This window comes from Taurulus bubalis (assembly GCF_910589615.1).
Source record: "Taurulus bubalis genome assembly, chromosome: 7".
Classification (NCBI taxonomy): domain Eukaryota; kingdom Metazoa; phylum Chordata; class Actinopteri; order Perciformes; family Cottidae; genus Taurulus; species Taurulus bubalis.
Window position 1 is genome coordinate 13,235,402 of NC_136595.1, and position 25,525 is coordinate 13,260,926.

Sequence of the window (25,525 nt, forward strand, 5' to 3'; positions counted from 1 at the left end):
AGATAGGTTACCTGCAAGTGTGTGAACAAAACCCAACTTTCTCTTAGATGCAGTTAACATTTGGAGTCATTCTTTGTGCTAAGCAGGGCTCAACATGTCCACCTCTCTCTACTAAACACAAAAAGAAGAAATTGAAAGATTTATTGAAGCATAAAGCCATGGGATTGTGGCCACTCTTTATGCATTTGAGGAAATGAACATACATCAGTCCAGATAACAGCTATCTTCTCAGAGTTCACTCTTTGTCCTGGGCGATTTAGTCAGTGTTGTGTTAGCAAACAGGGCCTTTGTCTTATATGAAGGTGATCTGGAGCCTGTGGGATGATTGTGAGCACATAATGTGAAGATAACATTGTTTCACAGTGTGATTAGTATCACAAAAGCTGTTCAGAAACGAGAGCTCAGTGAATTCCCAAAACCTACATTTCATGTCTGTCTCCTTTTACACCCACAGGTGACTTCTGAAGAGATTCCCATGTTGCAGTAAATCATGTGCGCTTTAAAATTGTGCTATTCTAGTTAACAAGAGGACAACAAATGTGTAAGAAAGGCAGTATTACTCTCGTCACTTCATATATTATGCTTTGTCAATGCCCGTTCTCACGTTCGGGAAGTTCTCTATAATAAATCTGTGTGTTTGTCATTGTGTAACTAAGTCACGTTGTATGTTATTACTCCACTAAGGCTCCACTCTCCAGTCTGTCCCTGTTCATTCAGCTCTGTTGCTACTCAGCGGCGCTGCACTGATTTCTGAGGGACAGCATTAGTAAAACACAGGCCGTAATTTGTCTATGGCTTAAAGAATTATGATTCTTTACCACCGACATTAGTCTGATATAATCCACTGGAGCTCACATTTAATGATCACAGAGGATGTGGAGAACAGTTTCTGTGCACACAGTTCAAATTTACAGCTGGATAAAAAATGTGTCTAAAATAATCAAAATGGGATCAAAGCATGCATGTTACTCGTCTTTGATTCTCAAACCCCACAAAAGAAAAACTCTCAGTACAAATTCCTCCAACGTGTCAAAGTCATCGTTTGTCCGTTCCCTCAAGGACGACACAACGTCTTCAGATCTGACAGTTTGTCAGTGCCTTTAAAAACTTAACAAATCACTGTTGGATAAATAGATGTTTAAAGATGTGACAGCGCTATGGTTGAGGTTCAGGCACAATAAAGACTTCGTTCGGGTTGTGGAAATATCAAGTAAGTGGACCACCATTGTCAGTGTTACAATAATAACCACATAGTTAAAATAAAACAACATTGACTGTCGTTGGGAAAGAGGAAACAAACAGTCGTCTCCTTGTGTGGCACTTCCTCCATTGCTCCGAACAAACAAGTTGTGATTCCTACGGCCACTAGAGGGCTTTATCACCTGAATGTAAACAAGCTGACCTTAAATACAGCTGTCATTTCTCAAGGTAGGACAGTCTCAATGATTCTTGAATCCTAGTGACAAAAGAGCATTAGTCATGAAATAATCAATACTTTAATCCAAGCACAGGAGTTGTGAGCCATTTCAATCCACCAGAGCGTACAGATTTCAGCAACACGAAGCCTCTCTAAATTAGATGTGAAAACACCATGATGTACTTTGTACATTTTTCACTTAATTTTTAATGTTTGAGTTAAATTAGAATGAAAGTAAGACTAACTGTGTAATTGTGTAATTAACTTTTTACTCATACATTAGTTCATAATGGCACTCCTTTTTCCTCCCGCACACAGAGAATTAGATTTTTCCTATTTTTGTAAATCTCTTGTCTCTCTGCCACCACAAATCATGTCTAATCTGCTCAAGGGACCGCAAGAGCAGGCTTCTGTTGAAATGAGGATTTGGAAACGATGCAATGTTGAACCTTTCAAACTCTTGTGTCAAGTGCCAAGTCTGTTTTTATGTTACAGAGGAGGATCACAGACGCTTAGCATTGAGACCGAGTAATGCAAATATAGTATTTAGAGCTTCACATTGTGAGAAATATGGCATGGAGGAGAGGCACATTTTCAAATCCTTCTTTTATTGTGGCGCCAAATACTATTACACACTGTGTACAGCAGTGCTGGTGCTCTGTTGTCGATCATGACTGCAGCTGCTTCTTTCCAGTGAATATACAAATATTGTGAATATTTGAAGGTAGGGAGTCAGGCATCACATCTTCAATTTATCGTTCACCAAGCCGATGTCTGATCAGTCAGTATTAGTCTGAACGAGTTGTTGAGGCCTCTAGTGAAATTATCTCATTCAGTCTCACTAGATCGATGTCAGAAAACCCTCCATGGGCAGTGACAATCTAGTTTACTTGGCATCTTTTGAGATCTGCTATCAGGAATAAACTATGTTCCCAGCCTGGTTATCCTTGAATCCTTGCAATCGGTCTTGTGTTGTGCTCATTGACAACAGTTTTTTTTTCAGGGAAAAACAACTGAGACAATTATAGGCTTGTAGAAAGGATTGGGAAGAGAGAGATCATCTCCTGGCGTCGAGAATTGCGAAAGAGAAATAGCTTCAAAAACAGCAATAAGCGTGGACTAGAGCGACGCGGCTGGAGGCCTATAGTTTGTTTAAAGTTGATTTAGATGACACACAACTCTTTTTATTGATATGAAAACATTAAGATAGCAGCTCCCAGCAACCCTTGGCTTGTGCAGCTTCCATGGTGAATCCAATTTGGTTTGGGCAAAAATAATGATCCAATCCCAACAAATAGCAGCTACCTTTAAGACATTGTCAGGATGAATAGTGAAGTGAAACAAAATAGTATCAAGCTGCTCCAGTTTTCAATATTCAACATAAAAAATAAAAAGAAATTGTCTAAACAAATACTCATTTTTGGAAATCCACTTCATCACTTACCAAGACTTAGTGTTCATCTAACTCTCTAAACCATATTCCCCAAAAATGTCAAACTATTCCTTTAAAAATAGAACACTTAAAAAAACTGATTTAGTTTTGAAAATCCATGTGTTTTCTGTTTACAAAAACTATTTGTTTTAAATAAGATTAAATTATGCTGACAGCTGTTGTACTGACAGCAGCACACAGTAATACAGAGGTATTGTCAATTTGTGCCTAAATTAAATAACTACTTTTAGCCAATGAGCTTGAGGTTTGGTCTCTTTTTCTAGTACGCAGAGACCCCGAGGAGTTACTATCTGTCTTCTTTCCAAGCACCTCTGGGCACTCTTGTGAGAAAATACAACGCAGATACACACACAATCCTTTTCTGCGTCTACACACACAGCTGCACACACAAACTTATTCAAACCTCTTGCTTGCTGCTTGTTCAGGCTCAGACATTGTATTAGCGTTCTGAGTCTGTCCCATCAAGTTCATGGTAACAGAAGAGAGGAGCAGCGAGAGGCCCCGCTATCTGAGGGTGAACAAGTGATTACCCTTTGCTTTGTGGAGGCAAAGACTGTAAACACACAGCACACACATGCACGCACGCACACACGCACACACACACACACACACACACACACACACACACACACACACACACAAACACACTCACACACACACACACACACTGATGGGATATGCAGCACCACCTCCACTGTGCGACACTCATCTATCATACTGCTTTGAATACAGTTATAGGATGAAAAGATATGTTTTCATGAGATAAACATTTATCTGGTGGGATGTAAATGTCAACAGATTGAGATGAAATGAATCTATTTAGATCTATTCGTATTCCCAAAGCTGAGCTACATTTTATTTGCAACCAAAGAGAGAAGAAAAAAGATTACATTGAATTGAAAAGGGAACAAAACAGATGTAATGCTTCTGGATGCAAATCAATTCAATACCTACCCCTGCATATAGACTCTATAACTAAAATATCTCTAAATCATAATATGCAAAGCAGATCTCGAGGCTGTGTAGACTCTGTGACAGAGATTAAAATACTACTGTAGTACAACCAGGTTTTGTTGGGACTAAAACACTGTCATCAGGCACCAAGACAGATGAGAATTGGTCTGCTCCGTATTGATGAGAGATGATGCTGCTGTTTGTTATATGACACGGTGCATTTTTTGTTGATTCCCACTCGACCCCACAAATCTATTTGTTTTGTGTTTACTTAATAATGTGTATGACTCGTCTGCATGTTACAGTGAGGTTAGTACATCAACAAGGTGTGTCTATGTACAGTAAGTGCATACAAAGTGGAAGACAGCGGACATCCGCCAAGTAATTTTAAAACTATGTCTATACCACAATAAACTTCTTTCAGGAAATGCTCTCACAACCTCCCTTACTGGTCGAACACTGAATGTACCATATGTCTGGACATACTCAGAGCGGATAAGACTCGTCACTGAAATCATTCAGACTGAGTCTACCATGTTTTATGACCCCATCTTCGTGTTGTTTACGATCCTTCACATTCCTGAGGACATAGTGAAGCATGTCACATAATAAAATAATCTTTGATAGAAATATCTAAGACCGAAATATCTAAATTAAATAAAAATGTATGTAAAACGTCAATCAACCAATTTAATCAGTTAATGATGCAAGTCACTGATTCTAGCTGGAAACAATGTTAATATAAGCAGTAAGAGCAGTTTTGCAGTTTTTTCTTTTGACGTCAGGTTATTGAGTGGCTTTGTTTTTAGTCTGTGTTACGAGGTCCGTTAATTTGGAGTGGGAACATTTTGGGTTATTTTCAGATCATTCCTCAGTGACACAATTTGCACCATCACACTCATATTCATGAACACATATGGACAAAATCATTCCACTCACCTCTCTGACAACTCACTCACTCGTTGGGAAAGCTTCTACCCACTTTGCTCGTCCTGTGAGCGAGGCGTGCTGAGAGGCTTTGCCTACACACTGGTATCTCACTCTCCTCTTTCAGAGTTTAACCCGTCAGTCCTCACAGCACGATCTTCAGACATGACTCACCAGCATAACACTGCGTCTGTACACACAAACACACAGATAGACACATGAACATACGCAAGCAAATGTGGAGGCAAAGTTCATTCATCTTCATTTACACTTACGCCCACATATTGTAGACCAGTGGCTCAAGTTTAACTTCATTGTCATCACCTGTCATGTTACAAATGCGTTCAAAATGGATGTTATTTAATACTATTGATCACATAAAAAAAACGGTCAATGTTTAGGTTTATTTGGTCAAGTGTGTACTACTATGTGGCGGAAGCTGGATGCAATTTATCTATTACTTACTTAAGGATAGATGGTCAAAATAGATAGCTAAAGTAGTGGGTAAAAACTTTGCAGCCCTGCTCGCTCACAACATCACACACTCTCAATCTCAGTAGTCCAGGTGTTACAACTGACTCAATATTTAAATGTGTAGTTTTGATTAAAACGTTTTTGCAAATTAACTGCTGCAATTATTGGTAACTAAGAAATCTGTGGTCTACAAGTAGGCAACCAGAGAGAGAGAGAGAGAGAGAGAGAGAGAGAGAGAGAGAGAGAGAGAGAGAGAGAGAGAGAGAGAGCACCCTGGAGGAGGACTGGGTTATTATTCCAAGAATATATTAAAGAAAATATTTCCCGACCTCAAACAGCTATTCTGTTCTTTTCAGTTTCACATTCAACCAATGATACACACTTACAGACATACTTCCATATAAACATGCATTAGCCTATAGTCAACATATATTACTGAAATCCAGCTCGTCCCCCCATGATATGTTTATATTGTATTCTGAAAGACAAACGGGTTGGCAGAAAATATCATAGTTAACCAAAGCCTTGCTTTGCAACACCGACACAACAGTTGTTTCTCTGGCTCAAAACACTGTCTCGTAATTATATTATTGTTTCCGAGGCGTTTTCTGTCTCCTCTCACACTGCACACCAAGCTAGCGTTACTCTGAGGAGACACAAAGACACTTTTCTCAGGCGGAGAAAAAGATTTTCATATTGTAATAATACATTTTGCAATGCAAATCAATCTTGTGAGTTAAAAGATTCAGTCTCCTCTACACATCAGTCAGGTATATGTATGTCCCGAAAAATGGGTTTCTAAATTTCCCCTTGGTGGAGTGAAAATGCTGTGTTGAATATGTGTTGTTTGGAGAGCAATCACTGCAAACCCAAACACTCTGCAGTTTATGACAGGGCGGTAACAGCAGCGGTGTTAGCTCAGGGATAATGGAAAGAGAAAATGGCTTGAAGAAAATGAATAAATGTGAGGACATTTTTGGAAAGTAAGGACACATTTGGCCTGTCTTTAGGACTTCAAAGGGCAGTTTGATGGTTGGTTAGACTTAGTTTCAAAAGAATAGTTTGACATTTTCAGAAATAATCGTGTTTGCTTGCTTGCTTACTCTCTCTTACAACCAGGAGACAGCTTTCTTAGATTAGCATAAGACATGGAAACAGGGAAATATATCAAACATAATATGTTTGTTTCATAATTTAGTATTTTTAGAAGTCACTGCTCCCAGCCTAATAGTAGTTAGGCCATGGGTCAGCAACCTTTCCTATCCAAAGAGCCATTTTGCCCTTATTTCCACAAAAAAAATTGTCTGGAGCCACAAAAGCTATTTGATATCACAGCTTATAAAGTTGTATATTTAGTGATATTATATATACAAAAACAAAATGGCTCTTTGGATAGGAAAGGTTGCTGACCCCTGGTATAGATGATTGAATAAAAGTAAGTTAACTGTAAGGATCAGTCTACAGGAGGGTGGCATAAAGATATGTATGTACAATATAACATCTGCAAAAAGCTTTAAGTGAGACCTCACAAGGACACTATACCAAACAACTGTGAATATGAAGTGCTTGAAAGACTGCAAGGCCCTGACATTCTTGAAGCTCTTGAAATACTGACATTAATAACTTATCATAAGTATTCCCATTCGGTCCCTCAACACTCAATACATGTGACTTCTGTTTTAAGATCCAGTAATTGTCTGTCCTCGTATATCATGCTTCAACTCTTTTTGTAAATTCAGGCTGCCATCAAAAAATCGGTCCAGGGACAGCAGATGAAAATTAGCCTCTCTGGCTAACTCTGGCTCACTTACAGTTTTACTGTTGATTAGTGTGCATTGTCCCTGCAAAATAAACAAATAAACAAATAATAAACAAATAACTCAAAAATTCAGTAAAATGTATTGTACACATTATTGGTATTGTGAATTTATATTTAGTCAAATCTGCTGCAAACGCTGTTTAATCAGATTCATTAGCTAATTTCATTGTTTATGCATGTTGGCATCAATCTGCTGGCTGTGGTCAGCAGCACCATAGTACTATGATAGAAGTGTTGTTGGAGGAGGGGATGATGTGGGAGATTAAGATGTCCATCTGTTGCAGAGCAGTCAGCTCGGATCAGCGTGTGGATTTGGAATGATGCCTAAACTGAAATGATTGGAAATGGGAAATATATGTCTCTTAAATGGGGCAAATGATAATTGATGAGCAAATTTAACCTTTATATAAAACCAACACTCCATGTGCTAGATGTGAATCCGTCATCCGCAGTAATCAGCAAGGAGATGGCGAGTAAATACTACTGGGTCTGTGTGGTGACGGCTTACAGACGGTCTAACCTGACCAGTGGTGGGCCGTCAGGCCTGCTAAGCCTTCTCTGCTGGCCTAAACAGAATCACAAAGTTATAGCTATTTTATTTTTATTTTTTAAATCTAATTACAAGTTATATCTATTTTATAATGTAATTGTTTTTTTACGATGCAACACACGACCATGCTCTGGTAAACAGTACATAGTACTACACACATACAGAGTGCATATGTTGTTCTTGTTCTGATAATATTCTTGACGAAACAAAACTGAAACTGAAACATGCACATTGTGGAAACTCATATATAAATATTTAAATATTTATAATAAATAAATATTTTTTGGGAAATATTTTTTGGGAAAACAAAAACTGTTGGAATATACATTTTTCAGTTGCACACACCCCATGAAGCTTGGTCTGTAGTATGAAGTTATTCCTCAGCCCCATTTTATTTCATTTTGGTGAAAGTAGTGACAGACAACACTTCTACTCAAAAAACGGTAATACAAAATTTGGTATTAGACATTTATTTACATTTATCTACCATTGTATTCATATATCCCACTGCTTTTGTGAACCTAAGACCTTTGGTAAACCAATTTCAAGCACCAAAACAGTTCGTCCACATGAGTAAAGGTAAGTTTTCACAAGAGATTTGAAGAATTTCAAAAATCAAGCTTCAGTTTTTCAGCTTTAGGGCCATATTATCTCTTTAGGACAATGGTGCCTCATTATATAGATAACTAAGATTGTTCTGCAAATGTTGATATACAACACATGAGTATGTATCATATGCAAGTAAGAAATTATGTAAAATCAAGAAAATGACCTCAGACCTCAGGCAAGAAGATCTATTTATAATGAGCTTTCAGTGTAAGAGATTGGTGACAAAATCCACAGGATCTGTGCAAATATAACCCCCTCCATTTATCTGAAGCTAATATGAGATTCAGCAGTCTGTCTCAAGTGGATAACTCCTTCTTTTTCAGTATGAAAATCCCCCTTTGCTTTTTGCCAGAGAGTTTTTCCATGAAAATGAAATATTTTAATTTTCACCTCCCTCTATCAGACATTTTATTTATCAAAGTCTCATCCATGTTTTACATAACTACTTGGAAAGTCCTTCATCCACATTTAGCTTTGATCCCGACAGCAACGCCGACCTCAACAGACCTTCCAAACCGTCCATCTCCCTCTCTTTATCCGGCTCCTGCAGTGTTAACCGTATCCATCTCAATGTCCTTTAAGATCTTCTGCTCTCCCCTTCTCTGAGCTTTATCCTCCTTTTCTCTCAATCCCTCTAAAATAAATCCCTCTTTTCATACACTCTTAACTCCATCCCACTTCTGTCTATCCTTCTTCTCCCCTTCTTATTCCTTTTCTCAAGAACAGTTTTACTCAAACAATGAAATTAAGCAATCGCTCATCCGTCCAAGTACTTAATAACACTACTGAGGCGAGCGGTGCTATATAGAGTTACTCTCTGTATCTGGTTATTGCAGCTCCCAAGACAAGTCTGGTCTGCTTCTTTAAGGTCTGCTTTTTTTAGACCTGTAGAGACATAAAGTCAAGATGCCCTTCACGGCTGCTTTGACTGTGCAGACTGCTCCGTCTTGGACGGTTTATTTATTGAACAGACAGATGTGTTGTGTATAAGTCTACTCTACATCCAACACAATGAAAAACACATTTTTGTACAAAGAACAAAGCTGCTGTCACAGAGAAGACATGGTGAGGAGAAAATCTCTTGAATTCAGCCAAACTAATCAAAAATAAAAGGAAATGCATGACGGGCACTCGTGAAAATAAAATAATCTTACTAGATGGTTTTTACTTCAGCTGCCAGATGACCTGAATCATTTTTATCCTTGTTTTTTGTTCACGTCTGAGATATAATTTGTGTGATATTTCCAGGTCTTCTCCTACCATTGATTTAAATGGAAAGTGTTCAAGAGTCTTAAGACCCCTAAACTCTAAATAACTTCAGAACTCACTTCCCTTGTCACTGAAAATGATGTACTGATTTATTTGAACATTCAGAGCCCCATTCAATCCCCTTAGTTTTCCAGCCTTATGTGTTTGCTGGAACTAAAATCTTGTGAACTTCTTAGAAAACATGATTCAATAGTGAACCTCCTTTCAAACTTATTTTCATGAACAGTCTGTATACAGTCAAAGCAGCCCTGCAGGACTTGACATGTCCAAAGTACATTTTCCTCCTTTATAGCAGAACAGAATTGTGAATTGGACTGAAATCACTGCATTTAACAGTAATTAGAATTTGCAGGTATCATCCTGTTAAGTTTCAAAACATTTTTACCAGAGTGACTTTAATCATAATAAGTGTCTCCTGTGATTTTACTGGTCACCAACCAGCTTCAGTCCCTTTGCCACTGAACAATATAATAAGACACGGATCACACCGATACTTGTTTACAGCTTGATAGCCTAGTGATGACGTGAGAAAAACATCTAATACTTTGGTTTTTTCCAGGTTGTGTTTCGTTGAAGTTGATTGTATACAATAATTTAATTCAGAGGTTTCTACATAGATGACAGCGAAACCTGATTTGACTTTTGCAAAGTTATGATCTGTTTTAATTGCAGATTACATTTAAGGCTTCAGTTCGCTGCACTCTAGGTTCTGTGCACCAACATGAATCATAGTAAATGGTTTCCCCTTCAGTACTCGTCAGTATTGATGAAGGCCATGGGCTGCAGCGGCTTTACCTGTCTGCACTTCGTAAATTTTCTGAAATGGCTTTAGCATATATGGTCAACATTTGGACTATAAACTTGTTCCAACTACTTACTGTTTACAGATTTATGGTGCCCAAAGCCAATGCAAGGCATGTCAGAGACTCTTCCAATGTACTAAAGGTTTAATGTAATGAGAGCTGGCTTCAAGCAGTTGGCGCTTTACACGGAAGCACTTAACTTGGACCGGTTGTTACTGTTATGCTTTTAAAACGTCAATGTGACAAGAGCAACTCTGAGTTATCTGTCGGTGTCTTTTGGAGTTTTTATTTATCAACAGTGACTTTATTTTTCGGCCTTAATCTGTTATTTATTTTAGTTATATTTTAGTTTCATTGTCCTGTTTGTGGTAGAATATGTTGTTTTATGTGCTGTTTTGAGTATTTTTTTGCCATGCCTGCAAACCCAATTTCCCTCGGGACAATAACACTGAAGTTGAGGTTGGGGTCTCCAGACGCATAGGCACCAGAGAGACAAGAGGTGTGACTCAATGGAAGGCAATGTGTCACTCTGTTGGGAACTGTTGGTACCATTTTGGTCAAGACTAAAATATCTCAAGAACTAGCCTCTTGGAGGGATTGCCTAGAACAGACATGGATTGACTCCACAGGATGAATCCAAATTACTTTAATCATTAAAGTTGAATTATCCCCTGACTTTTCCGCTTGCGCTACCGTAAGGTTGAAGTTTGAAGCGGTTGTGTATTTTCAAAAGGCGGTTGTTAACAAGTGACAAAATTAGACTACAAAACCGGTCATGTGACCGAGGTGTAGTTCATTTATAGCCTAACATTAGCTTGATTAAGTTTGCGCTTCAAAGATTGTGGCGTTCAATTGTGAAGACTTTCTCGTTGACACTAGGTGTACGTATCATAAACCTTTGTTTGCTACAGATTTCATTTACTGCAATAATTCAAATTTCAATGGCCTACAAACATGTGTCATCCCAGCAGCACTCTATGAGCTGATAACAGAAATGGTGGACTTTTTACTCTTTAAGTGCTCATAACCGGTAGCACAGCTTTCATTAGTTGTGCATATCTGAAGAAAACACTCCCCACAGACTTAGAGGATGAAGCCTGAGCAGGAATCTCAAACTGGAATTTCCCTTTATATAATGCACATAATTAGCATAATGTTGTGCTTAAAGGCCAACTAATGTGCAGGCATGTGTAATGGCAATAATGACATTAAAGTATATAGCACCAAGATAATCAGACTTGCATAATGATTAAAAGACCAGCCGTCTCAAAGTTGGCAGGTTAAGTGCCTCAAAAGGTGTTTCTCACGGCCTTGAGCAACACACTTAACGTCAATCCATCTCCAGGGCCACCGTTTCTGACCTTGTGCTTTGGATGGGTGCCAAAGAAAAGAATAACTCCAGCAAGATAATAATTGCAGATAGAGCCCCCTCTTCTGGTAATTATGTAGAAATTCAGTAGTTCATTAGGCCGCTTCAGAACATAGATGCTTTAGGTCATTTATCACCCACTAATTCAGAGTTCTGATCATTATAAGAGATTATTTTACACATGAAAGACTTTAATGCAGAGACTAGGTTGATAAGAAGATAAGATTATCTTTGAAGTCTCTCACACGATCAATGACGGAGGGACAGATTTAACTTGAAGGTCCCTGCCGCCATACACTTATTGAAAAAAATGGAAGCAAAGCAATGATTTTCTTTATATTCCTCATAATCATATTGATATCAGAATACTAGACTGAACAGAATTGAGTCAATTCCTCTCCTTACTTTTGGCCGTGACATCTCTTTACTATTGGCACTGGAACTCAAGGACATTTGATGAGGGCGGAACGACTGAAACAAGCACTGATTCTAGCCATCTGTTTGTTTAGAAGGGGATATTTTGGGGGTAGAATAAACCTGAATTATCCCTAGTACAGCTTAGAAGACGTCATCCATCCTGAAACTATAAATTGTTCCAGCATTTTTGTTATTCACACCATTGCTCTAGTCTTTCAAAATCACTGAAGATAAAAACTCATTTCCAGCAGTATTGGCCTTTTTAATAACAACAATAAAAACAGTCAAGAAACAACTATAGTTTTTAGCCAAAGCAAGCATGTACAGTAGTAGGCCAGTAAAAGTACAATACAATCTGTAAATACATTAACGGAATATAACAAACTAAATCTAGGTTGGACAGAAGATTTAATGAAAATAGCTGAGGTCCCCTTGTTTCTCTGTCAAGAGCCCACAGGAGCTACGACTGTCTGCACCTGTGTTGATAATATGAAACGGTGGTCCTCACATCAGCAGCTAGCTGTGCAGCCGAACATGAATCTTACAAACGTTTTCAACTCAAATAGATGGGTTCATGGTCACACAATGGCTCTCAGCTAGAAAGGCAGCAAAATGCTTGTGCAAAAACTAAATCATAAGAATGTGATCACAACAAAAGAAAAAAGGCAGAAAATAATGTGGTGGAAAAACTGGAATTTTAATAAGAAATTATGGTTTCAAAATGTTATACTTTAAAATTAAAATAAAACTACATTAAAAAAAGTATATCCCTGTTTCAAGCCACAGCCAAAATGTGCCATGAGCCGGTGCGGTGCCGAGTCTGCACCCTGCGAAGCAGTCAGGAAGAATATGTGATCAGTACATTCAGTTGATATTCTAGACTTTTCAAAGGATAGGCCTCTAACCGTGCAAATATGTGGAGTCAAAGAGAACAAAACCAACCCAAATCTTCAAGTTTTAAGTGACCAGTTGGTCCACTGAATAAAAACATCCTAACTGTATTAAACATGTTAGAAAACATGCATATAACAGTAGGTGTGATTCTGCAGCAGAGTCCAGCATAAAATAAACAGTTAAAAATGTTGCTCCGGTGAAAATGGCCATCTGGGATGTAAGGCCACTCCATTTGGGATGAGAGGTCCGTCTCATTGGGCGGCGAGGCTGGTCCAACGCTGTGTTCTCAGTCCAAGTCAGAGCTCTCTTGTGTCCATTTGGTTGAACAAATCCACTGGGAAAGGTAAATGTAGAATGCCAAACCAACCTGATGGGTACAGGACCAGCATTTCTGTGAGTCAGTAGGGGGCCACATCAGTAGTTCCTTGCGAGTAAAAAATCTGCTCAACCGCAGACTGTTATTGAACTCCAAAAGTAAAAAAAAAAAAGTCCAAATGAGCAGCTGCTCTGCTGTCAGTCAAGCAGGCAGAGCGGCAGTTGGAGCACCCTGGAGTATAAAGGGCCATGTTGCGTTAGCTTATGTAACAGACTGTCAGTAACATGGGCCATCTGACAGCCTTGGACAGACCGTCTCATACAACAAGGCAAGGTGAGTGAACGCGGCGGCCATTATGCAGTCATTCAATCGCTGAGGTGACAGTCGCACAGCTCCTTGTGGATTCTCTTGCGGATACGCGGCATGTCCTCCTGACTGAACAGAAGAGGCTGCTTCACAGAGAGACAACGGCAGTACTGACAGACCAAGACAGAAAAAAAGAAAAACAGTGAGGGAAAATGATCCATAACCACAGCTAGGTTGCCATAATAAACGTGGACAATGACAGAAGCTTCTCTCCAGTGTCTTTGAGAGTGAGCGATGATCAAATGTGTGCAGAAACCTAGGGCAGGAAAGACACGCTGGAGACACAGCTGTGCTTCATTTATGTTTCCCAGGAACAAAAAAAGATGGATAAAGCAAAGAGAGGAGGGACACAGGGACAGGAGATGAGGAAAAGTAGTGAACTGCATGAAGGATGGGAGGACGGTGATAAAGGTGGGAAAGAAAAGTCTCTCACCTCAAGGACAAAAACTCCACAGTCGCTGTCGTTTTTCTGCTGAGGAATACCCTGAGGGGCAACAAAAGATGTCACACTCACTGTTACTGGGCTGAACGTCTCTATATGTATGTATATGTATATGTATTCACTGTGCAAACAATCACAATCTGTAGTGAGACAGTGATTAAGAAAAACAGAAGACTTAAATAGTACTTGAAGTACTGGTACTAGTGTAACTCCTGACTCTGAGCAACAAAATTAAAGACTACAAAAACAGTGTTTGTTCACTTATTAACAAACATTTTCAGTGTCCTGAGAATTATCTGTGCGTTATTGCAATTTACATTGTGTTGCCAAGTCTTACATTTATCATAATTAGGAAGAGGCTTCTCCTTTTCTTACTAACAACTGTGCCAGGCAATAAAAACGTCTTCAGGACACACGCTGAACAGCACAGCATGAGGATTACAGTCCGGGTTTAGTTACCTTGATGATGGTAATCTTCCATCCTTTCTGGAAAGCTGCCTGTTGCTTTTCTCTGGCTTCAGACTGAAGATACTTCATGATGTTCTGATAAGGAAATACAAACACAAGAGGAATGAGTTATGTTGAGCAAAGAATGCAAAGGAATAGCAAACCTGGCAGCTTGCCACTGTGAGACAGTATTTATTTGATTTTATGAATGTTTTTTAAACAAACTTTCATTCAGATTCCAGTACACTGTCCTCTGCACAAGCATTGGAGTAGTTTTCAACAAGGAGGTGGAGGATAACCAAGTCTGAATAAACACTTCAGTCTACTGAAGCAGATTGTGAGAATATGAGCAAAATGTCTGGTTTGGGGTCAGTAATTAGTTTTTAAACACATTAATCTACTAAATTCACTGTCAAAGTATGATCTGCTTCTTTACAGCCTTATGATGAAAAACCTGGATTTTTACTGGCAAATTCTGACTATCTGACATTACTGCCAACAAGCTAAGAAAACAACTATTCATCTCATAGAGTCTCTTGCCAGTAATTAAATGGCCCCATCATTTATCAGAGCAGAGAGCAGGAAAGGCGGATTACTGATGATCTTGTTTGTTCCGCAGAGATTTTTTTTTAAATCACCCAAAAACTACAAAGAACTACAAAGACATCAACATGCACAGAGGCCCTCACATCTGTGGTGTGTCTGAAGACGATGCCTTGGCTGTCGTAGTAACTGATGGTTTTGGTTGCCATGGTGACCGTGATGAGAGACCAGTGGATTTCTAAATGGATGGGAAACAGCAGCAGCCACTTGGAGAACAGGTCCACCTGAAACAACCCCACAAACACACACACACACACACACACACACACACACAAAATGTTGCATGCGTCTACTAATAATAAAGATAACTGGGCAACACTTCCAAAACATACAGGACCAACAGGTTTTTCAGCATTTCTGTTTGACAAGATGTAACTTTTTGAGCTTTACTTGCAACAGTGAGGCGATTGGTGGCGATTTCATGAATTGATGAATGTACTTCACGTACTTTATCCAGTTAGCTAATTTAATTTAGACTGTGGTTGACAGTGGCGACTCCACCAAGAAAATGGTTGACAGGCTCAGACTTTGAAAGGCAAACTAAAAACCTGAACAATAGTGACATTAAAGTTCAACTAATACTAATAATAATCAACAAAGTTGCAAAACTCCAAACTGTTCCGTCTTCCTCCTTACTTTTTTAGTCCATCTCTTCACACCGTCATAACCCTTGGCAACCAGCTGCTTGTGGAAAAAGCTGTTGAAAAAATGAACCTGAGAGAGAAATAATAAAATGCATTAACACATTACACAGTCAAGATTTCATAATTACATATATTTAATGAAATCATGTCTAAGAATCTAAATCTCCCATGTCTTAAAAAAATGTTTGTATGTAGTTTTATATTTCACAAGTTATATATCTTTTTGCTATATTATTATTATATAGTTAATTTTCAGCATACAAACACACCATCCCCTACCTTGTGTTGCGTCGCCTCCATTATGAGTTCTCCGTACATGTTTAGAATCTGAGCAAACAGCAGAAAAAGATTAAATGTACAGTTGAAGGCCAAAATCACTAAAACAACTAATGTGATCTTTCTTTTCATTATTGCTGAATTCGACTTCTAAAGTGACTTTTGTGTTTGAGGGCCGAACAGCGATGATGGCAAAAATAAATAAAAAATGATGTAGTTGTACGAGGCTTCATCCGGCTTCACCTGGTCATTAAGCCAGTTCTGTTCCTCCAGCGTGCCAAGGTCCTCCAGGCCCAGCGTGTGTTTGTTATATGACACCATGAAGCCTGCGATGGGAGCAGAGGCCAGCCCCGCCCGATACCGAGCCATCGCCCCTTTGACGTCCAGCTCCCTAAAACAAAAACAAGGGGGGAAATACAGTAACAATTTCATGCAATCCTCTGAAATAAATAAATTTGCATGTTATGGTTCGTTGTGTATTATTCGTTTCAGTGTCCTGTTTGGAAAAAATTGGAATACATGCTTTTTATGTTATACGTTATTCTGGTCAACTGCTGCTTGCATAAACTCTTTCATCTGGATCATTGTGTGGTTGAGGCTTAGTGCTGAAACATCTGATTAACTCTCAACACAAATTGTGTGTGTGTGTGTGTGTGTGTGTGTGTGTGTGTGTGTGTGTGTGTGTCAGACTAACTTGCTGAGGTCCGAGTTGCCGTTCTTCTTCAGGTATTCCAGGACATCGCTCTCAGTCAGAGGCATGAAGCTGCCGTACTTCATGTAGAAGCTCTCCAGGAACTCTGAAAGAGAGTACTTCACTATCACTGAATCCTATGATCTATCAATTTAATAACATAAACAAGGTATTGTTTGGAAGATGAGGGGGTTTGTTTTCTCTGATGTTAAAACCCAAATCAGACTTGTGTGTTAATACATTTAAGGCGTTACATTTGTATGACTTAATGCGAGTAATATACACACTGCTGATATTTGCACATCCTTTACGACTGGTCACTGAAACAGTTTTGGCCCGTTTGTGTCAACGCTGCAGTCCTCTTTATTCCCTTGCAAACATGAGTGATGCCAAAAACCTGCTTTCCCCCGAACAAAAACATAAAATCGTATTCTACGGGGACAGAACTATGCCTGCTGTCTCTTGAAATTGTAAAAGAGAATGTGCAGATGAACAATGTTGACAAACAAAACATGTAAAAAAAAAATCTGTTTATCAGCTTAGAAAGTGCCTCGACTACACATACATTTTGGTCTTACACACATAGTTCAGACTGTATTTCGCAAACAAGAACATATCCCATAAAAGTTCAACATTTCCCGGATGAGTCCACATGTTTTACGAATGTCTTATGACAGAAAAGGCGCCGTCCTCAGCACTTCTTTTAGTTTGTGTGTAAAAAGCTAAATGATTTACAATGCTTCATTTCCACAAAACTGAGAACTTACCGTGGATCATATCAGTGAGCTGCTCCAGCCTCTCTTTATCCTGCTTCTCTCCATCCAGCTCTCGTCCGTTTGTTGACACTTCTTCCGTCCCCACCCTCACCCAGGTTCCCGGCTGACAGTACAGCCTGTGGTCTCTTAATGGCCAGCTGTACTGCAGGCTGAGCACTGTCACAGGGCCCTGGAATGGAGGCGCAACCACCGCTGGACAAGAAGTTTTCACCTGCATAAGTGTGGAGCAGTGGTCAGTATTTTCTGCTGTGGGGACATTTCCGTTGGACAGAGTTACTGGTAGAGACATCGAGTCTGTTCGGTCAGGAATCTTGTCCACCTGCATATCAGAGTCCAAGTCCAGGTCAGATCCTGACCTTGAAGCACCCGGCTGTCTGGAGATAGAAAGTAGCCCATTTGCCATTTCCCTCACTATCATGTTGTCCTCTTTCGTATCCTCTTCAGGTTCAGTGTCACTCAGGTTTACCGTGTCTCCATTTCCAAATGAAGATTTAACTGAGCTGGGGTCAGTCTGCCCACTATGGTCCATATTTCCATCTTTGTTTTGCCCGTGGCTCTGCACAACCACTACTGGAGCCAGGGCATCCATTTTAGAACTGATGACAACACCACCTAAACCTCCCCTCTTTACTCCACCTTCTACATCCATTTTAGAACTGATGACAACACCACCTAAACCTCCCCTCTTTACTCCACCTTCTACATCCATTTTAGAACTGATGACAACACCACCTAAACCTCCACTCTTTACTCCACCTTCTACATCCATTTGTGTTGCAGACATAGCTCCCACCATCCCCCCCACTCCTCTCCCTCTAACTACTGGTGCTCCCCTGCCTGCTATTCCCGACAATATCATCTCCACATCCCTGCCGTCGCCACCTCCTTTCCCCCCTGACCCTTCTATCAACATGTCCTCCATTTTCGGCACATCTCTTTTCTCTGGAGCAACATAAATCCTTAGTGGTTCATCCTGCAGGGAGACTGTGATAGGCAAAGCAACATCCATTTGTGACTGTGTATCAGCCACAACGAGAGTCATTGGTGCCTTCTTATAGCTGTCATCTTCATCTTCTGCTTCCTCCACATTCTCAGTGGTCAAATCGAAACACTTGATACGTGTCAGCTGGCCATCCACTTTCCTTTTTGGGGTGTCTCTGAGGTCTCTTCCGAGCCCCTTCGCTCTCCCTCTCCCTTTCCCTCTGCCCAAGGTTCTGACATTGTGTCCTGTACTGTTGGAGCCACAGCAGTCACAGGCCTTAGGAGTCCTCTTCCTGCCTGACGTACGGCCATTGACTTGGCCCCGAGTAGTGGTAGGTGTCTGTGTGGAGGACCAGGCTGACGCTCGGCTTGAGTTAGTAGCAAGTGTGTTTTCCGAGGGGACAACAGGGGGCTCAGGTTCAACAGGAGTTAGCGTAGAGGGTTGGGTCAAGACTGAGTTGCAGGTAAGGCCTGTGCCGAGGAGTTTGGCAGGAGTCAAGTCCTGATCTGTAGTATTTCCATGTGGAGGCACTAGAGGAGGAGCTGCTTGAGGAGGCGCTGCTGTAGCAGGAACAGTTAAATGAGGTGAGGCTGATGGTGTTGTTTTCATTGGGGATGCAGAGCCGCTGTGAACCATGACGTCCTCCTTTGACTCTTCAACCCCATCCCCAACACCCCCCTCTCCAAACGCCTTATTGATGGATCCTCTGAATATTACGTGTCGTGCTTTTCTTCCTTCCTTGGTTTGTATCCTGACGCTTCCCTCCAGGAATTCTTCTGCAAAGTACTTTTGCTTTGTGGAAGAAAAGGATGTTTTCAAGCCTTTCCCACCATAGAGGTCACTAACTTGACAACAGACTAGAACATGTCAGATACAAGGTGTTCCTCAATGATGGGTAGACTCTGACTGGAACAGTAACACCACCATGGTCCCCTGTTTAGAGCACAGAATAAGAGAGATAAGATAATATATTCCTTTATTAGTCCCGCAGTGGGGAAATTTGCAGGATTACAGCAGCAGACGGGTAAAGTGCACACAAAAGACACCTAGTAAAAATTTAAAAAACAAGAGCCAATGAAAGACATGTTAGCAAGCTCTTCTCAATTAGCTGTTTACCTCAATATTTGTAGTGTAAATGTGCAAAGGAGGACTCATGTAAAATTAATCTAACCCTCCATCAGTGGGAGATAATTTGCATTTAATGGGTGAGCCAATTGTGAAACTGAAATAACAGCATCATCTGCGAAGGTTGGATCACTGCGAATTTGTTTTAGCTTGCAACTAACTCGCTTTTTGCACCATATAATGACCAACGTTAGACAACAAATAAGCTAGCTACTTGACTGTTGTGCCATCTCATCACTTTCTTTTACAGCGCAGTTATTTAGTTTAGAGGCGACAGTAGTAGTTAGCTTATGTTAGCAACATTGCAGCATTTTTGAGCTGCAAATATTCAGTGTACGCAGATAATATAGCTGTTAGCTGCTTTGCTAATCATTTGCCAGCTAAAATCTGGCGTGAAGTTGAGATGTTCAGTGAAAACTAACGATACGTTTCCTCAGGTAGAGACACATTAGGCAGCAAGATCGTGCAGAAATATATTTAAGAACACAGCGTGCAATCCGATAATTTGACTTAGAATCGCGTTGTGCAAAGTTTTGAATGAGTTAATGATTCCCTTGAAGCTAGCCGAGTTAGCTAACTGCAGCCAAAACACAGGCGTAAACACAAAGCACCGACTGCACACATTTCCTCCATTTTCAGTGGGAAGTTGGAGGCGTCCGAAGACAAAAGCGGTGGTGCGAATATGATTTTTAGGTAATGTTGAGCACAAGCAAAAAGCATGGTGGGAAGTGAAAACAAACGCAAGCATACACTACCTTGTCTGCGAAATGACAAACTGAGTTTCATCTGACCACGATTTGAAGAAACAACAATTCAAGCTGTCGTCGCTTGTTGAATACGTCACGGCGTCGGCAGCGTCCGGATGCTCTCCCCAAGTAACCTTCAAATTCCTCTTCCTATCTTCCGACCGTAAAATACTAGTGACATTTCTTAAATGTGAACTTCATAAGAGACAGCAAGAGGATCTACAGCAATTTAACTCATGTTTACATGTTTCTATTTTAATTTTCTTTTTTAGGCATTACATGCAAATTACTCTGTGTTGCCATATCAGATATAGGTCAACGATTTTTTTTTATTCTAATTTTGAATACTGTATATAATTATATATAATGCAAGATACAATACAAACTAGTATTATCTCCGTTATCATAATGTCTAACCCACAGATCACTGACAACACACAATGTATCTTGGTAATATTTAATTACAAAAAACTAAGACAGGAAAACAATAAATAAAACTAACTAAAAAAAGTAAAGCAATAAAGTACAAAATGATCAACAGTTTAATGCCAAAAATGGTTACATAGAGAGAATGATAATTACTGATTGCTTGACACCAGTAGTTTTCAACCATTTCAAAGTAATGCTATGACTTTTGCAAAACAAAGAAATATCAACCACAGGGATATCTATATTAACTATGTAACAATGTCATATTATAGTGAAATTGGTATACCATGATGCAAAGTGATGTTGCAAAATACTCCAAATGTATCAAACAAGCAAATTCAAAGAGATTTGAGTGAAAACCTCGCTTTCTTTAAACATATGAACAAAATATAAAAAAATATTTGAGCCTACTTCAAGGCTTCACCAACTCAGACCCACTGGCTTAAACAAATAATGCAGCAGATTATGCATCAAAATGAACACAGTCAGCCCTTTGCTATACATTTAGATTTGTACATATGGTCAGTGCTATCAATCTCCACTTGCATGATCAAAAACAAAAGTCATTATAAGTCTCTTTTCACGTTTCATTTGGCTCCAGTGATGTCAGATGAGTAGAAATTACCTGATTAGTCCCATTTAATCACAAAACATACAGATGCAGTCATGCAAAGAGTCTCACTTTGCACATACATGTCCTGCGTTGCTGTGACAATAATGCCAATCAGAATCATTATGAACATTTTGCAGCTTTAATAAAAAATAAGAAATATATGGTTTAAGGATGCACGTTTTAGACTAAATGCAAGTACTTAGTGCTTTATTAAACTGGCATCCAGTACGGGTAAGCTTGTTTTTTACAATTTGTACAACATTTTTTTGGAAAAGTTGATGTTTGTGAAGATGGTCTTGGTGCAGCAGACGGTGACAGCTGTAGGGTTTGGGCCTGGAAGAGATGATAGGTAAGTTTAAGTGGACAAAATATGAAGGTTATTATCCTTTTATAGAAACATATTCTCGAAACATCATGACATACTTACACAAAAAAATACAAAATATTATAAATAAGTAATATAATAAATAAGTATGTTCCTGAACATCACCATTACCTCAGAGTGAGGCATTGATAGCTGGAGTATGTATGGTCTTGGAGACTGAGGCGCCGTTGCTGCCCTCTGCTGTCAGCACCTGGAGTTGCAGCTGGTAAACACTGTCGGCCTGAAGACCAGAAACTGTCACCAACCGCTGAGACTGAGGAGGATCAAGCAGGGTTAGTTCAGAGACACACACGTACGATAGCCCTGCTTGACAATAACACAAGTATCACCAGACTAATCCGTTATTGTATAATATGTAAATGCTGTCGTGATGCTCCTTTTTTATACTACTTTCCTGACACTGCCTCTTTTGAACTAAACAGAAAGAAAAAGGAACTTGATATAAAAATACTTATTGACTCATCATCCCTACTGAAAAGGAACACACACACACACACACACACACACACACACACACACACACACACACACACACACACACACACACACACCCCCCCTGCTGGCTAAACACAATGCTGTGACTGAAAACATCTTTGTGTTTTACCGGTGCGATTGTCTGCGTCTGGGAGACAAGTGTGTCTTCGTGCACGTCCGTTGCCAAAGTAACCCCTGATTGCAGTGTCCAAGTGAATTGGAACCCCTCCACAGCTGCCAGGCCCAGTGCATGATGGGATATCCTCCAGCGAAGCTTCATGAGCAGGGTGCCGTTAAGTTGTTGAAAGTCAGCCGATAGTCGTTCTGGACGCAGTACCACCTTCCTGCCTGCCAGGAGGCGCTCTGACACAAACAAAACACGTTTCCGTCATTGGTGACACTTTAACGCTCTTAAATGTTTTCTCAGTCGGTTTAATGCGACAAGAGTTTGAACAACGTGATGGTTGTTGTGTGCAGATACAAGGTGTTTTACCCTCAGTGTTGCAGCTCAAAGCTTTGCCTCCTCTGACCCTGATGGAGGAGCAAGTCGGGGTCGTAACCCAGGCAACAGCCTCTGACCCTTGGTCAGTTTTCATCACTACAGCGACCCGGTACTTACAGGCAAACAGCAAGCCTGTGATGGTGTGATGGGTGCCCTGGAGAAAGAGCATCAAAGAAGAGTGTTTAAACTGCACACTGACATGTTACAAGGCTCCTTAAGCCGCTACCTTATGAAGCATCCCGACCCCTCAGGGCGTCTGGGACAGGTCTACTTCTTGTTCCAAGAGTCAGAACTAAACACGGAGAAGCAGCGTTCAGCTTTTCTGCTCCACATATCTGGAACAAGGTTCCTGAAAGCTGCAGGTCTGCTGAGACCCTCAGCTCCTTTACATCCAGATTGAAGACTTTTCTTTTTGCTGCTGCCTTTAATTGAACCAGATTCAAGGATATTAATCAATTTCTGCATCTCACTACTGCATCTTATTTCTTCAACTGTACTGCAACTTTTATTAATTTTTTTTGCTTTTTGACTGTTTTTTAACGTTTTAATGAATGCTCTTAATTGTATTTAAATGAAATGGCCTAACTGTTTGAAAAAAGCTGAACTTCAATGAACAAAAATCTGACTCTGTAAGCCTCAGCAAACTGCACACAGCACTTCGATATTTATCAACCCGCTGCATCTGTGATCATTTAAGATGAGAGGTTGACACAGTGAAGCCCATCCATCCGTTTTCACCTGAGCAATGGGCTCTGGGAAGATATCAAGTGCACTGTACACACTCAGTACCAGCTTCACTTTGTGATTTGGGTTTAAAATAGATGCATTTTTAAGAAGGTGGTGATTGGATTTGGATTTAAAGTAGATTTAGTTTTGCCTATTTGAATTTTGGTGACACATTTGGTGACACATTTATTTCTGCAAAGTACTTTCCCAGAGAGCATTATCATTCAAAACCTTCCCTATATTTCATTATTTTATATTTAAATATAGTTCAGCCAGGGATTTGACAGAGTTATGGTAAAAGTGATGCAGAGAGAGCAGGATGATGGCAGAGAGACAAAGTTACACACAGACAGAGGATCAGAGCATTCCAGACTGATCTGAGTTATGGTGATGAAATCTGATCTCTGCTACACATACACACAACAAGACTCAACAAAAATGCTCACATAGAAACAAGACACTGATACACATAAAAGTCAGTTATACCTGCACAGTTGTAGTTTTCTCCATGCTTGTAACATTAGTACTGCAGGTATGTGGACGCCAGCGCAAGATGTACGGACCATGACGTCTCTGCCGGCCTGTGAAGCAAAAGAGAGACAGACACGACATAAGTGGACATGTGTATATTTTGTGTGTATTTCCATGAATTGGACCGTTCGAAAAGCAAGACAAATATGACAGGATGAACACTAACACACAGTCTACTACTCTCTTAACCGATTTTCAGGGATGTACTACATCTACAACTACATATTTTATTCAGCCGTAGTATTTTGTCTTTATTCTTGATTGATGATCATCAATCGCTTTGAGTCTCCTCCCTCCCCTATACATGGCCATCGTCACTGAAAATGATGGATTCTGATCGCCTGGAAGGTGTGGATTCATTTTTAGTAGCCGAACAGTTTCACAACATGAATAATAATAATAATAATAATAATAATAATAATAATAATACTTTCATTGTATATAGTGCTTTTCGAAATAGTCAAAGACGCTTTACATAGGGACAACAACCAGAACAAAACAAAAAATAGAAAGACAAAGGAGCAAACAAAAAACAAACAAACAGAACATTTTTGGTACAAAAAAAGAAAAGAAAAAAAGAAGCTTGTGTTTGGTTGCAGTTCTAAATCGATGAGCCTCAATAACCTATTTGATGGTTGTTAGAGTGTCAGCAGCAGCTTCAAAATGAGCCGAGCAATTTCACCAGAAATGGACTCAAAAAAAGAAAGAAAGAAAGTTAACTGCAATTCATTTGTTTTGCATCTTTCTTTTGTTTTCTTTGTTCTTGTCTGTTGTTCGGTGTTTCCAGATCGACTCACCCTGCTGAGGCCACTTCCAGAACACCTTCACCTGCAGCTGGTCGTCATGGTAATGAGGCGCCGCAACCTCAAGACGCAGGTTGCCAGCAGTGACAGGGTGCAGGGGTGATTCAGGGTGAGGCAGAGAGGAGGAAAGGGGGAGGTCAGAGGAAGAAGGGGAGGAGGATGAGAGGGAGGGAGATGAGGGAAGAGATGAGGAGGATGAGGAAGAGGGGAGCTCGTTAGAGAAGTCTTCACCTTTGGAGGAGAGGAGAGGAGATAATGTTACAATTTAAAACTTTGTCTTTTGCATGAGGGCAGTAAAAGGTAAAAATATTTTGAACATCAAGCTCATAGATACCCGACATATTTCTTGCACATTCTCACAATAAAAACTTGTATGTGGTCAGAAACTTTTAAAGCAGTTTTTAAAGGTTTCCTAACCACTCTAAAGTAAGCATTACTTACATTGCAAAAAACTAATTATCTGAATGACTGGATGTATAAAACAAGTTATAAAACACATGGAATTTATTAATGTATTATATTGTGCCAGGAATATCATAAACCGGCAACGAGAGCGCAGCTGCTCGCTAGCTTTCCTGTGACTCACTCAGGAACACTAATTGGTTTTATCTGGCCTAACTGACCCGCATGAGGAAAACATGGAGTCAAATATTAATGCTCCTAAATTATAAATGGCAATATTTTCCATATAAA

General features: G+C 39.8%; 1 protein-coding gene across 1 annotated transcript in view; it reads right to left on the reverse strand.

Moving 5' to 3' along the window:
• Positions 1-21,640: 21,640 nt before the first annotated feature.
• Positions 21,641-25,525, reverse strand: part of anos1b (anosmin 1b) — a gene marked incomplete at its 5' end in the record, with an annotated part of 37,872 nt that continues 33,987 nt past the window's right edge. Inside the window, 6 exons of the mRNA XM_079220562.1 lie at positions 21,641-21,744; positions 21,908-22,049; positions 22,401-22,633; positions 22,764-22,926; positions 23,985-24,079; positions 24,827-25,063. Coding sequence (XP_079076688.1) covers positions 21,909-22,049; positions 22,401-22,633; positions 22,764-22,926; positions 23,985-24,079; positions 24,827-25,063 — 869 coding nt within the window. The 3' untranslated portion in view covers positions 21,641-21,744; position 21,908. The remainder of the gene's footprint in view (positions 21,745-21,907; positions 22,050-22,400; positions 22,634-22,763; positions 22,927-23,984; positions 24,080-24,826; positions 25,064-25,525) is intronic.